This window comes from Anopheles funestus (genome assembly GCF_943734845.2).
Source record: "Anopheles funestus chromosome X unlocalized genomic scaffold, idAnoFuneDA-416_04 X_unloc_29, whole genome shotgun sequence".
NCBI classification, from domain to species: Eukaryota; Metazoa; Arthropoda; class Insecta; order Diptera; family Culicidae; genus Anopheles; species Anopheles funestus.
In genome coordinates, this window is record NW_026045153.1 from 1,256,309 (window position 1) to 1,270,889 (window position 14,581).

Genomic DNA, 14,581 nt, shown 5'->3' on the forward strand with positions numbered 1-14,581 from the left:
AGTTATGGCAGGTGAAAGAAAAAGCTTAGGTCGCGAATAACTTTTTTGCCCGACATCGGAGCACATGGTCGTGGAAGACTTTTAGCTTGCATTTGTCGAGATCTATCCAAATCACAAAGAAAATCCAAAATCGGTCGGTAAATGACTGAGATATGGGCAAAAATAGGTTGAAACGTGGCACCGGGGTTGAACGGGGTTGAAATAGGTTGAAATAGAGGTTTTTCGCGAATAACTTTTGTGCCCTACGTCTGAGCACATGGGTGTAGAATACTTTTTGGTAGAATTTCACGAGATGTAACTAAAACAGAAGAAATTTTGGAAAAATGTTGAAAATTCACCGAGTTACATCGAAGAATAGGTGCAAATGTGAACATTTTGTATGGAAAACAACACTTGGTGCACCAAACTTTGTACCGCGAATAACTTTTTTGCCCGGCATCGGAGCGCATGGTCGTGGAACAACTTTTTGTAGCGCGTCACGAGACGCATCTAATTCTGAAGAAAGATCGAGAAAATGTTGAAAATTGGCCGAGTTATGGCAGGTGAAAGAAAAAGCTTAGGTCGCGAATAACTTTTTTGCCCGACATCGGAGCACATGGTCGTGGAAGACTTTTAGCTTGCATTTGTCGAGATCTATCCAAATCACAAAGAAAATCCAAAATCGGTCGGTAAATGACTGAGATATGGGCAAAAATAGGTTGAAACGTGGCACCGGGGTTGAACGGGGTTGAAATAGGTTGAAATAGAGGTTTTTCGCGAATAACTTTTGTGCCCTACGTCTGAGCACATGGGTGTAGAATACTTTTTGGTAGAATTTCACGAGATGTAACTAAAACAGAAGAAATTTTGGAAAAATGTTGAAAATTCACCGAGTTACATCGAAGAATAGGTGCAAATGTGAACATTTTGTATGGAAAACAACACTTGGTGCACCAAACTTTGTACCGCGAATAACTTTTTTGCCCGGCATCGGAGCGCATGGTCGTGGAACAACTTTTTGTAGCGCGTCACAAGACGCATCTAATTCTGAAGAAAGATCGAGAAAATGTTGAAAATTGACCGAGTTATGGCAGGTGAAAGAAAAAGTTTAGGTCGCGAATAACTTTTTTGCCCGACATCGGAGCACATGGTCGTGGAAGACTTTTAGCTTGCATTTGTCGAGATCTATCCAAATCACAAAGAAAATCCAAAATCGGTCGGTAAATGACTGAGATATGGGCAAAAATAGGTTGAAACGTGCGCACCTTACTCGGTGGACACAAATCGGTACACAAAACAGGTTTTTCGCGAATAACTTTTGTGCCCTACGTCTGAGCACATGGGTGTAGAATACTTTTTGGTAGAATTTCACGAGATGTAACTAAAGCAGAAGAAATTTTGGAAAAATGTTGAAAATTCACCGAGTTACATCGAAGAATAGGTGCAAATGTGAACATTTTGTATGGAAAACAACAGTTGGTGCACCAAACTTTGTACCGCGAATAACTTTTTGCCCGGCATCGGAGCGCATGGTCGTGGAACAACTTTTTGTAGCGCGTCACGAGACGCATCTAATTCTGAAGAAAGATCGAGAAAATGTTGAAAATTGACCGAGTTATGGCAGGTGAAAGAAAAAGTTTAGGTCGCGAATAACTTTTTTGGCCCGACATCGGAGCACATGGTCGTGGAAGACTTTTAGCTTGCATTTATCGAGATCTATCCAAATCACAAAGAAAATCCAAAATCGGTCGGTAAATGACTGAGATATAGTCAAAAATAGAAATTGAAATGCGAATCGCGAGAAATCAGCCTGAAGGTAGGCAATTCGTATAAGCCATTCAAAGTATTAGAAGCTACTTTTTCGAATAACTTTTTCCACAGACAACTTAGCACATCGGCGTAGAATAACTTTTGGTAGCTGATGAGCAGATCTTTCCAAATATGTGCTACAATTGAAGATCCATTGGAAACTGACCGAGTTATAAGCATCCAAAGTGGCAAAATGAGGAATTTTTTTGGAAAAGTTGAGAAAATGTTAAGTCTTTGTACCTCGAATAACTTTTTCCACAGACAACTTAGCACATCGGCGTAGAATAACTTTTGGTAGCTAATGACCAGATCTATCCAAATATGTGCTACAATTGAAGATCCATTGGAAACTGACCGAGTTATAAGCATCCAAAGTGGCAAAATGAGGAATTTTTTTGGAAAAGTTGAGAAAATGTTAAGTCTTTGTACCTCGAATAACTTTTTCCACAGACAACTTAGCACATCGGCGTAGAATAACTTTTGGTAGCTAATGACCAGATCTATCCAAATATGTGCTACAATTGAAGATCCATTGGTAACTGACCGAGTTATAAGCATCCAAAGTGGCAAAATGAGGAATTTTTTTGAGAAAGTTGAGAAAATGTTAAGTCTTTGTACCTCGAATAACTTTTTCCACAGACAACTTAGCACATCGGCGTAGAATAACTTTTGGTAGCTAATAACCAGATCTATCCAAATATGTGCTACAATTGAAGATCCATTGGAAACTGACCGAGTTATAAGCATCCAAAGTGGCAAAATGAGGAATTTTTTTGGAAAAGTTGAGAAAATGTTAAGTCTTTGTACCTCAAATAACTTTTTCCACAGACAACTTAGCACATCGGCGTAGAATAACTTTTGGTAGCTGATGAGCAGATCTTTCCAAATATGTGCTACAATTGAAGATCCATTGAAAACTGACCGAGTTATAAGCATCCAAAGTGGCAAAATGAGGAATTTTTTTGGAAAAGTTGAGAAAATGTTAAGTCTTTGTACCTCGAATAACTTTTTCCACAGACAACTTAGCACATCGGCGTAGAATAACTTTTGGTAGCTAATGACCAGATCTATCCAAATATGTGCTACAATTGAAGATCCATTGAAAACTGACCGAGTTATAAGCATCCAAAGTGGCAAAATGAGGAATTTTTTTGGAAAAGTTGAGAAAATGTTAAGTCTTTGTACCTCGAATAACTTTTTCCACAGACAACTTAGCACATCGGCGTAGAATAACTTTTGGTAGCTAATGACCAGATCTATCCAAATATGTGCTACAATTGAAGATCCATTGGAAACTGACCGAGTTATAAGCATCCAAAGTGGCAAAATGAGGAATTTTTTTGGAAAAGTTGAGAAAATGTTAAGTCTTTGTACCTCGAATAACTTTTTCCACAGACAACTTAGCACATCGGCGTAGAATAACTTTTGGTAGCTAATGACCAGATCTATCCAAATATGTGCTACAATTGAAGATCCATTGGAAACTGACCGAGTTATAAGCATCCAAAGTGGCAAAATGAGGAATTTTTTGGAAAAGTTGAGAAAATGTTAAGTCTTTGTACCTCGAATAACTTTTTCCACAGACAACTTAGCACATCGGCGTAGAATAACTTTTGGTAGCTAATGACCAGATCTATCCAAATATGTGCTACAATTGAAGATCCATTGGAAACTGACCGAGTTATAAGCATCCAAAGTGGCAAAATGAGGAATTTTTTTGGAAAAGTTGAGAAAATGTTAAGTCTTTGTACCTCGAATAACTTTTTCCACAGACAACTTAGCACATCGGCGTAGAATAACTTTTGGTAGCTAATGACCAGATCTATCCAAATATGTGCTACAATTGAAGATCCATTGGAAACTGACCGAGTTATAAGCATCCAAAGTGGCAAAATGAGGATTTTTTTTGGAAAAGTTGAGAAAATGTTAAGTCTTTGTACCTCGAATAACTTTTTCCACAGACAACTTAGCACATCGGCGTAGAATAACTTTTGGTAGCTAATGACCAGATCTATCCATATGTGCTACAATTGAAGATCCATTGGAAACTGACCGAGTTATAAGCATCCAAAGTGGCAAAATGAGGAATTTTTTTGGAAAAGTTGAGAAAATGTTATGTCTTTGTACCTCAAATAACTTTTTCCACAGACAACTTAGCACATCGGCGTAGAATAACTTTTGGTAGCTAATGACCAGATCTATCCAAATATGTGCTACAATTGAAGATCCATTGGAAACTGACCGAGTTATAAGCATCCAAAGTGGCAAAATGAGGAATTTTTTTGGAAAAGTTGAGAAAATGTTAAGTCTTTGTACCTCGAATAACTTTTTCCACAGACAACTTAGCACATCGGCGTAGAATAACTTTTGGTAGCTAATGACCAGATCTATCCAAATATGTGCTACAATTGAAGATCCATTGGAAACTGACCGAGTTATAAGCATCCAAAGTGGCAAAATGAGGAATTTTTTTGGAAAAGTTGAGAAAATGTTAAGTCTTTGTACCTCGAATAACTTTTTCCACAGACAACTTAGCACATCGGCGTAGAATAACTTTTGGTAGCTAATGACCAGATCTATCCAAATATGTGCTACAATTGAAGATCCATTGGAAACTGACCGAGTTATAAGCATCCAAAGTGGCAAAATGAGGAATTTTTTGGAAAAGTTGAGAAAATGTTAAGTCTTTGTACCTCGAATAACTTTTTCCACAGACAACTTAGCACATCGGCGTAGAATAACTTTTGGTAGCTAATGACCAGATCTATCCAAATATGTGCTACAATTGAAGATCCATTGGAAACTGACCGAGTTATAAGCATCCAAAGTGGCAAAATGAGGAATTTTTTGCAAAAGTTGAGAAAATGTTAAGTCTTTGTACCTCGAATAACTTTTTCCACAGACAACTTAGCACATCGGCGTAGAATAACTTTTGGTAGCTAATGACCAGATCTATCCAAATATGTGCTACAATTGAAGATCCATTGGAAACTGACCGAGTTATAAGCATCCAAAGTGGCAAAATGAGGAATTTTTTTGGAAAAGTTGAGAAAATGTTAAGTCTTTGTACCTCGAATAACTTTTTCCACAGACAACTTAGCACATCGGCGTAGAATAACTTTTGGTAGCTAATGACCAGATCTATCCAAATATGTGCTACAATTGAAGATCCATTGGAAACTGACCGAGTTATAAGCATCCAAAGTGGCAAAATGAGGAATTTTTTTAGAAAAATTGAGAAAATGTTAAGTCTTTGTACCTCAAATAACTTTTTCCACAGACAACTTAGCACATCGGCGTAGAATAACTTTTGGTAGCTAATGACCAGATCTATCCAAATATGTGCTACAATTGAAGATCCATTGGAAACTGACCGAGTTATAAGCATCCAAAGTGGCAAAATGAGGAATTTTTTTAGAAAAATTGAGAAAATGTTAAGTCTTTGTACCTCAAATAACTTTTTCCACAGACAACTTAGCACATCGGCGTAGAATAACTTTTGGTAGCTAATGACCAGATCTATCCAAATATGTGCTACAATTGAAGATCCATTGGAAACTGACCGAGTTATAAGCATCCAAAGTGGCAAAATGAGGAATTTTTTGGAAAAGTTGAGAAAATGTTAAGTCTTTGTACCTCGAATAACTTTTTCCACAGACAACTTAGCACATCGGCGTAGAATAACTTTTGGTAGTTAATGACCAGATCTATCCAAATATGTGCTACAATTGAAGATCCATTGGAAACTGTCCGAGTTATAAGCATCCAAAGTGGCAAAATGAGGAATTTTTTTGGAAAAGTTGAGAAAATGTTAAGTCTTTGTACCTCAAATAACTTTTTCCACAGACAACTTAGCACATCGGCGTAGAATAACTTTTGGTAGCTAATGACCAGATCTATCCAAATATGTGCTACAATTGAAGATCCATTGGAAACTGACCGAGTTATAAGGATCCAAAGTGGCAAAATGGGTAAAATTTTACGGGGCAAAGCCAAGGGTAATTTTTTTTATCCCTCTAATAACTTCTAGCACAGACATTGAATCGCTTTGTGATGTACGGATGAAATGTAGCAAACAGTTGGAACTACCCATAAAATCTTAAAGATAGACGATCCAATGTATAGAACCGGAGTAATGTGCGATACATGGTGAAAAATCGAGTGAAAAATTAACTATAAACTGTTTTTCCTCAATAACTCGAATACTAGACGTCGGACGGGGGTGCCGTAGAACAATTTTTTGTAGCCCTTGAAATTACCTTTCGAATGATATATAGTGGTTTTTTGGTCAAAAAGTGACCCCGAGACTAGTAACCCTCCATACACAAAACCGCCTAAAAAGTTTTGGTTTTGCAAAATTTTGAAAAGTGCGTCAAAAAATTTTTTTCAAAAAGTACCAAATCGTGATCAGAACTCACTATAGACCATAAAAAGTGAAATCCGATGATCATTTGCAACACTTGGTCAATCGAGAAAAATTTCACTTTTTTACTAGAGTCGGGTACCCTGTACGAAAAACCGCTATAGTTGCGGTTTTTGGCCAATAACTCGAATACTAGACGTCGGAGGGGGGTGCCGTAGAACAATTTGTTGTAGCCCTTGAAATTACCTTTCGAATGATATATAGTGGTTTTTTGGTCAAACAGTGACCCCGAGACTAGTAACCCTCCATACACAAAACCGCCTAAAAAGTTTTGGTTTTGCAAAATTTTGAAAAGTGCGTCAAAAAATTTTTTTCAAAAAGTACCAAATCGTGATCAGAACTCACTATAGACCATAAAAAGTGAAATCCGATGGTCATTTGCAACACTTGGTCAATCGAGAAAAATTTCACTTTTTTACTAGAGTCGGGTACCCTGAACGAAAAATCGCTCAAGTGATGGTTTTTGGCCAATAACTCGAATACTAGACGTCGGAGGGGGGTGCCGTAGAACAATTTTTTGTAGCCCTTGAAATTACCTTTCGAATGATATATAGTGGTTTTTTGGTCAAAAAGTGACCCCGAGACTAGTAACGCTCCATACAAAAAACCGCCTAAAAAGTTTTGGTTTTGCAAAATTTTGAAAAGTTCAAAAAAATTTTTTTTTCAAAAACTACTAAAACGTGATAAGAACTTACTATAGACCATGAAAAGTGATATCCGATGATAATTTGCAAAAGTTGGTAACTAGTAAAAAATTTCACTTTTTTACTAGAGTCGGGTACCCGTACATTGAACATTTTGTATGGAAAACAACACTTGGTGCACCAAACTTTGTACCGCGAATAACTTTTTTGCCCGGCATCGGAGCGCATTGTCGTGGAACAACTTTTTGTAGCGCGTCACGAGACGCATCTAATTCTGAAGAAAGATCGAGAAAATGTTGAAAATTGACCGAGTTATGGCAGGTGAAAGAAAAAGCTTAGGTCGCGAATAACTTTTTTGCCCGACATCGGAGCACATGGTCGTGGAAGACTTTTAGCTTGCATTTATCGAGATCTATCCAAATCACAAAGAAAATCCAAAATCGGTCGGTAAATGACTGAGATATGGGCAAAAATAGGTTGAAACGTGGCACCGGGGTTGAACGGGGTTGAAATAGGTTGAAATAGAGGTTTTTCGCGAATAACTTTTGTGCCCTACGTCTGAGCACATGGGTGTAGAATACTTTTTGGTAGAATTTCACGAGATGTAACTAAAACAGAAGAAATTTTGGAAAAATGTTGAAAATTCACCGAGTTACATCGAAGAATAGGTGCAAATGTGAACATTTTGTATGGAAAACAACAGTTGGTGCACCAAACTTTGTACCGCGAATAACTTTTTTGCCCGGCATCGGAGCGCATGGTCGTGGAACAACTTTTTGTAGCGCGTCACGAGACGCATCTAATTCTGAAGAAAGATCGAGAATATGTTGAAAATTGGCCGAGTTATGGCAGGTGAAAGAAAAAGCTTAGGTCGCGAATAACTTTTTTGCCCGACATCGGAGCACATGGTCGTGGAAGACTTTTAGCTTGCATTTGTCGAGATCTATCCAAATCACAAAGAAAATCCAAAATCGGTCGGTAAATGACTGAGATATGGGCAAAAATAGGTTGAAACGTGGCACCGGGGTTGAACGGGGTTGAAATAGGTTGAAATAGAGGTTTTTCGCGAATAACTTTTGTGCCCTACGTCTGAGCACATGGGTGTAGAATACTTTTTGGTAGAATTTCACGAGATGTAACTAAAACAGAAGAAATTTTGGAAAAATGTTGAAAATTCACCGAGTTACATCGAAGAATAGGTGCAAATGTGAACATTTTGTATGGAAAACAACACTTGGTGCACCAAACTTTGTACCGCGAATAACTTTTTTGCCCGGCATCGGAGCGCATGGTCGTGGAACAACTTTTTGTAGCGCGTCACGAGACGCATCTAATTCTGAAGAAAGATCGAGAAAATGTTGAAAATTGGCCGAGTTATGGCAGGTGAAAGAAAAAGCTTAGGTCGCGAATAACTTTTTTGCCCGACATCGGAGCACATGGTCGTGGAAGACTTTTAGCTTGCATTTGTCGAGATCTATCCAAATCACAAAGAAAATCCAAAATCGGTCGGTAAATGACTGAGATATGGGCAAAAATAGGTTGAAACGTGGCACCGGGGTTGAACGGGGTTGAAATAGGCACCTTACTCGGTGGACACAAATCGGTACATAAAACAGGTTTTTCGCGAATAACTTTTGTGCCCTACGTCTGAGCACATGGGTGTAGAATACTTTTTGGTAGAATTTCACGAGATGTAACTAAAACAGAAGAAATTTTGGAAAAATGTTGAAAATTCACCGAGTTACATCGAAGAATAGGTGCAAATGTGAACATTTTGCATGGAAGACAACACTTGGTGCACCAAACTTTGTACCGCGAATAACTTTTTTGCCCGGCATCGGAGCGCATGGTCGTGGAACAACTTTTTGTAGCGCGTCACGAGACGCATCTAATTCTGAAGAAAGATCGAGAAAATGTTGAAAATTGGCCGAGTTATGGCAGGTGAAAGAAAAAGCTTAGGTCGCGAATAACTTTTTTGCCCGACATCGGAGCACATGGTCGTGGAAGACTTTTAGCTTGCATTTGTCGAGATCTATCCAAATCACAAAGAAAATCCAAAATCGGTCGGTAAATGACTGAGATATGGGCAAAAATAGGTTGAAACGTGGCACCGGGGTTGAACGGGGTTGAAATAGGTTGAAATAGAGGTTTTTCGCGAATAACTTTTGTGCCCTACGTCTGAGCACATGGGTGTAGAATACTTTTTGGTAGAATTTCACGAGATGTAACTAAAACAGAAGAAATTTTGGAAAAATGTTGAAAATTCACCGAGTTACATCGAAGAATAGGTGCAAATGTGAACATTTTGTATGGAAAACAACACTTGGTGCACCAAACTTTGTACCGCGAATAACTTTTTTGCCCGGCAATGGAGCGCATGGTCGTGGAACAACTTTTTGTAGCGCGTCACGAGACGCATCTAATTCTGAAGAAAGATCGAGAAAATGTTGAAAATTGACCGAGTTATGGCAGGTGAAAGAAAAAGTTTAGGTCGCGAATAACTTTTTTGCCCGACATCGGAGCACATGGTCGTGGAAGACTTTTAGCTTGCATTTATCGAGATCTATCCAAATCACAAAGAAAATCCAAAATCGGTCGGTAAATGACTGAGATATAGTCAAAAATAGAAATTGAAATGCGAATCGCGAGAAATCAGCCTGAAGGTAGGCAATTCGTATAAGCCATTCAAAGTAATAGAAGCTACTTTTTCGAATAACTTTTTCCACAGACAACTTAGCACATCGGCGTAGAATAACTTTTGGTAGCTGATGAGCAGATCTTTCCAAATATGTGCTACAATTGAAGATCCATTGGAAACTGACCGAGTTATAAGCATCCAAAGTGGCAAAATGAGGAATTTTTTTTGGAAAAGTTGAGAAAATGTTAAGTCTTTGTACCTCGAATAACTTTTTCCACAGACAACTTAGCACATCGGCGTAGAATAACTTTTGGTAGCTAATGACCAGATCTATCCAAATATGTGCTACAATTGAAGATCCATTGGAAACTGACCGAGTTATAAGCATCCAAAGTGGCAAAATGAGGAATTTTTTTGGAAAAGTTGAGAAAATGTTAAGTCTTTGTACCTCGAATAACTTTTTCCACAGACAACTTAGCACATCGGCGTAGAATAACTTTTGGTAGCTGATAAGCAGATCTTTCCAAATATGTGCTACAATTGAAGATCCATTGGAAACTGACCGAGTTATAAGCATCCAAAGTGGCAAAATGAGGAATTTTTTTTGGAAAAGTTGAGAAAATGTTAAGTCTTTGTACCTCGAATAACTTTTTCCACAGACAACTTAGCACATCGGCGTAGAATAACTTTTGGTAGCTAATGACCAGATCTATCCAAATATGTGCTACAATTGAAGATCCATTGGAAACTGACCGAGTTATAAGCATCCAAAGTGGCAAAATGAGGAATTTTTTTTTGGAAAAGTTGAGAAAATGTTAAGTCTTTGTACCTCGAATAACTTTTTCCACAGACAACTTAGCACATCGGCGTAGAATAACTTTTGGTAGCTAATGACCAGATCTATCCAAATATGTGCTACAATTGAAGATCCATTGGAAACTGACCGAGTTATAAGCATCCAAAGTGGCAAAATGAGGAATTTTTTTGGAAAAGTTGAGAAAATGTTAAGTCTTTGTACCTCGAATAACTTTTTCCACAGACAACTTAGCACATCGGCGTAGAATAACTTTTGGTAGCTGATGAGCAGATCTTTCCAAATCTGTGTTACAATTGAAGATCCATTGGAAACTGACCGAGTTATAAGCATCCAAAGTGGCAAAATGAGGAATTTTTTTGGAAAAGTTGAGAAAATGTTAAGTCTTTGTACCTCGAATAACTTTTTCCACAGACAACTTAGCACATCGGCGTAGAATAACTTTTGGTAGCTAATGACCAGATCTATCCAAATATGTGCTACAATTGAAGATCCATTGGAAACTGACCGAGTTATAAGCATCCAAAGTGGCAAAATGAGGAATTTTTTTTGGAAAAGTTGAGAAAATGTTAAGTCTTTGTACCTCGAATAACTTTTTCCACAGACAACTTAGCACATTGGCGTAGAATAACTTTTGGTAGCTAATGACCAGATCTATCCAAATATGCGCTACAATTGAAGATCCATTGGAAACTGACCGAGTTATAAGCATCCAAAGTGGCAAAATGAGGAATTTTTTGGAAAAGTTGAGAAAATGTTAAGTCTTTGTACCTCGAATAACTTTTTCCACAGACAACTTAGCACATCGGCGTAGAATAACTTTTGGTAGCTAATGACCAGATCTATCCAAATATGCGCTACAATTGAAGATCCATTGGAAACTGACCGAGTTATAAGCATCCAAAGTGGCAAAATGAGGAATTTTTTAGGAAAAATTCAGAAAATTTTAAGTCTTTGTACCTCGAATAACTTTTTCCACAGACAACTTAGCACATCGACGTAGAATAACTTTTAGTAGCTAATGACCAGATCTATCCAAATATGTGCTACAATTGAAGATCCATTGGAAACTGACCGAGTTATAAGCATCCAAAGTGGCAAAATGAGGAATTTTTTTAGAAAAATTGAGAAAATGTTAAGTCTTTGTACCTCAAATAACTTTTTCCACAGACAACTTAGCACATCGGCGTAGAATAACTTTTGGTAGCTAATGACCAGATCTATCCAAATATGTGCTACAATTGAAGATCCATTGGAAACTGACCGAGTTATAAGCATCCAAAGTGGCAAAATGAGGAATTTTTTTGGAAAAGTTGAGAAAATGTTAAGTCTTTGTACCTCAAATAACTTTTTCCACAGACAACTTAGCACATCGGCGTAGAATAACTTTTGGTAGCTAATGACCAGATCTATCCAAATATGTGCTACAATTGAAGATCCATTGGAAACTGACCGAGTTATAAGCATCCAAAGTGGCAAAATGAGGAATTTTTTTGGAAAAGTTGAGAAAATGTTAAGTCTTTGTACCTCGAATAACTTTTTCCACAGACAACTTAGCACATCGGCGTAGAATAACTTTTGGTAGCTAATGACCAGATCTATCCAAATATGTGCTACAATTGAAGATCCATTGGAAACTGACCGAGTTATAAGCATCCAAAGTGGCAAAATGAGGAATTTTTTTGGAAAAGTTGAGAAAATGTTAAGTCTTTGTACCTCGAATAACTTTTTCCACAGACAACTTAGCACATCGGCGTAGAATAACTTTTGGTAGCTAATGACCAGATCTATCCAAATATGTGCTACAATTGAAGATCCATTGGAAACTGACCGAGTTATAAGCATCCAAAGTGGCAAAATGAGGAATTTTTTTGGAAAAGTTGAGAAAATGTTAAGTCTTTGTACCTCAAATAACTTTTTCCACAGACAACTTAGCACATCGGCGTAGAATAACTTTTGGTAGCTAATGACCAGATCTATCCAAATATGTGCTACAATTGAAGATCCATTGGAAACTGACCGAGTTATAAGCATCCAAAGTGGCAAAATGAGGAATTTTTTTAGAAAAATTGAGAAAATGTTAAGTCTTTGTACCTCAAATAACTTTTTCCACAGACAACTTAGCACATCAGCGTAGAATAACTTTTGGTAGCTAATGACCAGATCTATCCAAATATGTGCTACAATTGAAGATCCATTGGAAACTGACCGAGTTATAAGCATCCAAAGTGGCAAAATGAGGAATTTTTTGGAAAAGTTGAGAAAATGTTAAGTCTTTGTACCTCAAATAACTTTTTCCACAGACAACTTAGCACATCGGCGTAGAATAACTTTTGGTAGCTAATGACCAGATCTATCCAAATATGTGCTACAATTGAAGATCCATTGGAAACTGACCGAGTTATAAGCATCCAAAGTGGCAAAATGAGGAATTTTTTGGAAAAGTTGAGAAAATGTTAAGTCTTTGTACCTCGAATAACTTTTTCCACAGACAACTTAGCACATCAGCGTAGAATAACTTTTGGTAGCTAATGACCAGATCTATCCAAATATGTGCTACAATTGAAGATCCATTGGAAACTGTCCGAGTTATAAGCATCCAAAGTGGCAAAATGAGGAATTTTTTGGAAAAGTTGAGAAAATGTTAAGTCTTTGTACCTCAAATAACTTTTTCCACAGACAACTTAGCACATCGGCGTAGAATAACTTTTGGTAGCTAATGACCAGATCTATCCAAATATGTGCTACAATTGAAGATCCATTGGAAACTGACCGAGTTATAAGCATCCAAAGTGGCAAAATGAGGAATTTTTTTGGAAAAGTTGAGAAAATGTTAAGTCTTTGTACCTCGAATAACTTTTTCCACAGACATTTTGCCACGTCGGCGTAGAATAACTTTTGGTAGCTAATGACCAGATCTATCCAAATATGTGCTACAATTGAAGATCCATTGGAAACTGACCGAGTTATAAGCATCCAAAGTGGCAAAATGAGGATTTTTTTTGGAAAAATTGAGAAAATGTTAAGCCTTTGTACCTCGAATAACTTTTTCCACAGACAACTTAGCACATCGGCGTAGAATAACTTTTGGTAGCTAATGACCAGATCTATCCAAATATGTGCTACAATTGAAGATCCATTGGAAACTGTCCGAGTTATAAGCATCCAAAGTGGCAAAATGAGGAATTTTTTTGGAAAAGTTGAGAAAATGTTAAGTCTTTGTACCTCAAATAACTTTTTCCACAGACAACTTAGCACATCGGCGTAGAATAACTTTTGGTAGCTTATGACCAGATCTATCCAAATATGTGCTACAATTGAAGATCCATTGGAAACTGACCGAGTTATAAGCATCCAAAGTGGCAAAATGAGGAATTTTTTGGAAAAGTTGAGAAAATGTTAAGTCTTTGTACCTCGAATAACTTTTTCCACAGACAACTAAGCACATCGGCGTAGAATAACTTTTGGTAGCTAATGACCAGATCTATCCAAATATGTGCTACAATTGAAGATCCATTGGAAACTGACCGAGTTATAAGCATCCAAAGTGGCAAAATGAGGAATTTTTTTAGAAAAATTGAGAAAATGTTAAGTCTTAGTACCTCAAATAACTTTTTCCACAGACAACTTAGCACATCGGCGTAGAATAACTTTTGGTAGCTAATGACCAGATCTATCCAAATATGTGCTACAATTGAAGATCCATTGGAAACTGACCGAGTTATAAGGATCCAAAGTGGCAAAATGAGGAATTTTTTGGAAAAGTTGAGAAAATGTTAAGTCTTTGTACCTCGAATAACTTTTTCCACAGACAACTTAGCACATCGGCGTAGAATAACTTTTGGTAGCTAATGACCAGATCTATCCAAATATGTGCTACAATTGAAGATCCATTGGAAACTGACCGAGTTATAAGCATCCAAAGTGGCAAAATGAGGAATTTTTTGGAAAAGTTGAGAAAATGTTAAGTCTTTGTACCTCGAATAACTTTTTCCACAGACAACTTAGCACATCGGCGTAGAATAACTTTTGGTAGCTAATGACCAGATCTATCCAAATATGTGCTACAATTGAAGATCCATTGGAAACTGACCGAGTTATAAGGATCCAAAGTGGCAAAATGAGGAATTTTTTGGAAAAGTTGAGAAAATGTTAAGTCTTTGTACCTCGAATAACTTTTTCCACAGACAACTTAGCACATCGGCGTAGAATAACTTTTGGTAGCTAATGACCAGATCTATCCAAATATGTGCTACAATTGAAGATCCATTGGA

The 14,581-nt window shown here is 37.4% G+C and overlaps 1 protein-coding gene across 2 annotated transcripts in view; it reads right to left on the reverse strand.

Moving 5' to 3' along the window:
* Window positions 1-13,997, reverse strand: part of LOC125773305 (uncharacterized) — a 130,410-nt gene extending 116,413 nt beyond the window's left edge. For both annotated transcript variants that reach the window (XM_049444340.1, XM_049444341.1), the window contains exon 1: window positions 13,721-13,997. In XM_049444340.1, the coding sequence (XP_049300297.1) occupies window positions 13,721-13,849 (129 nt within the window). In that variant the 5' untranslated portion in view covers window positions 13,850-13,997. The remainder of the gene's footprint in view (window positions 1-13,720) is intronic.
* Between the last annotated feature and the right edge of the window lie 584 nt (window positions 13,998-14,581).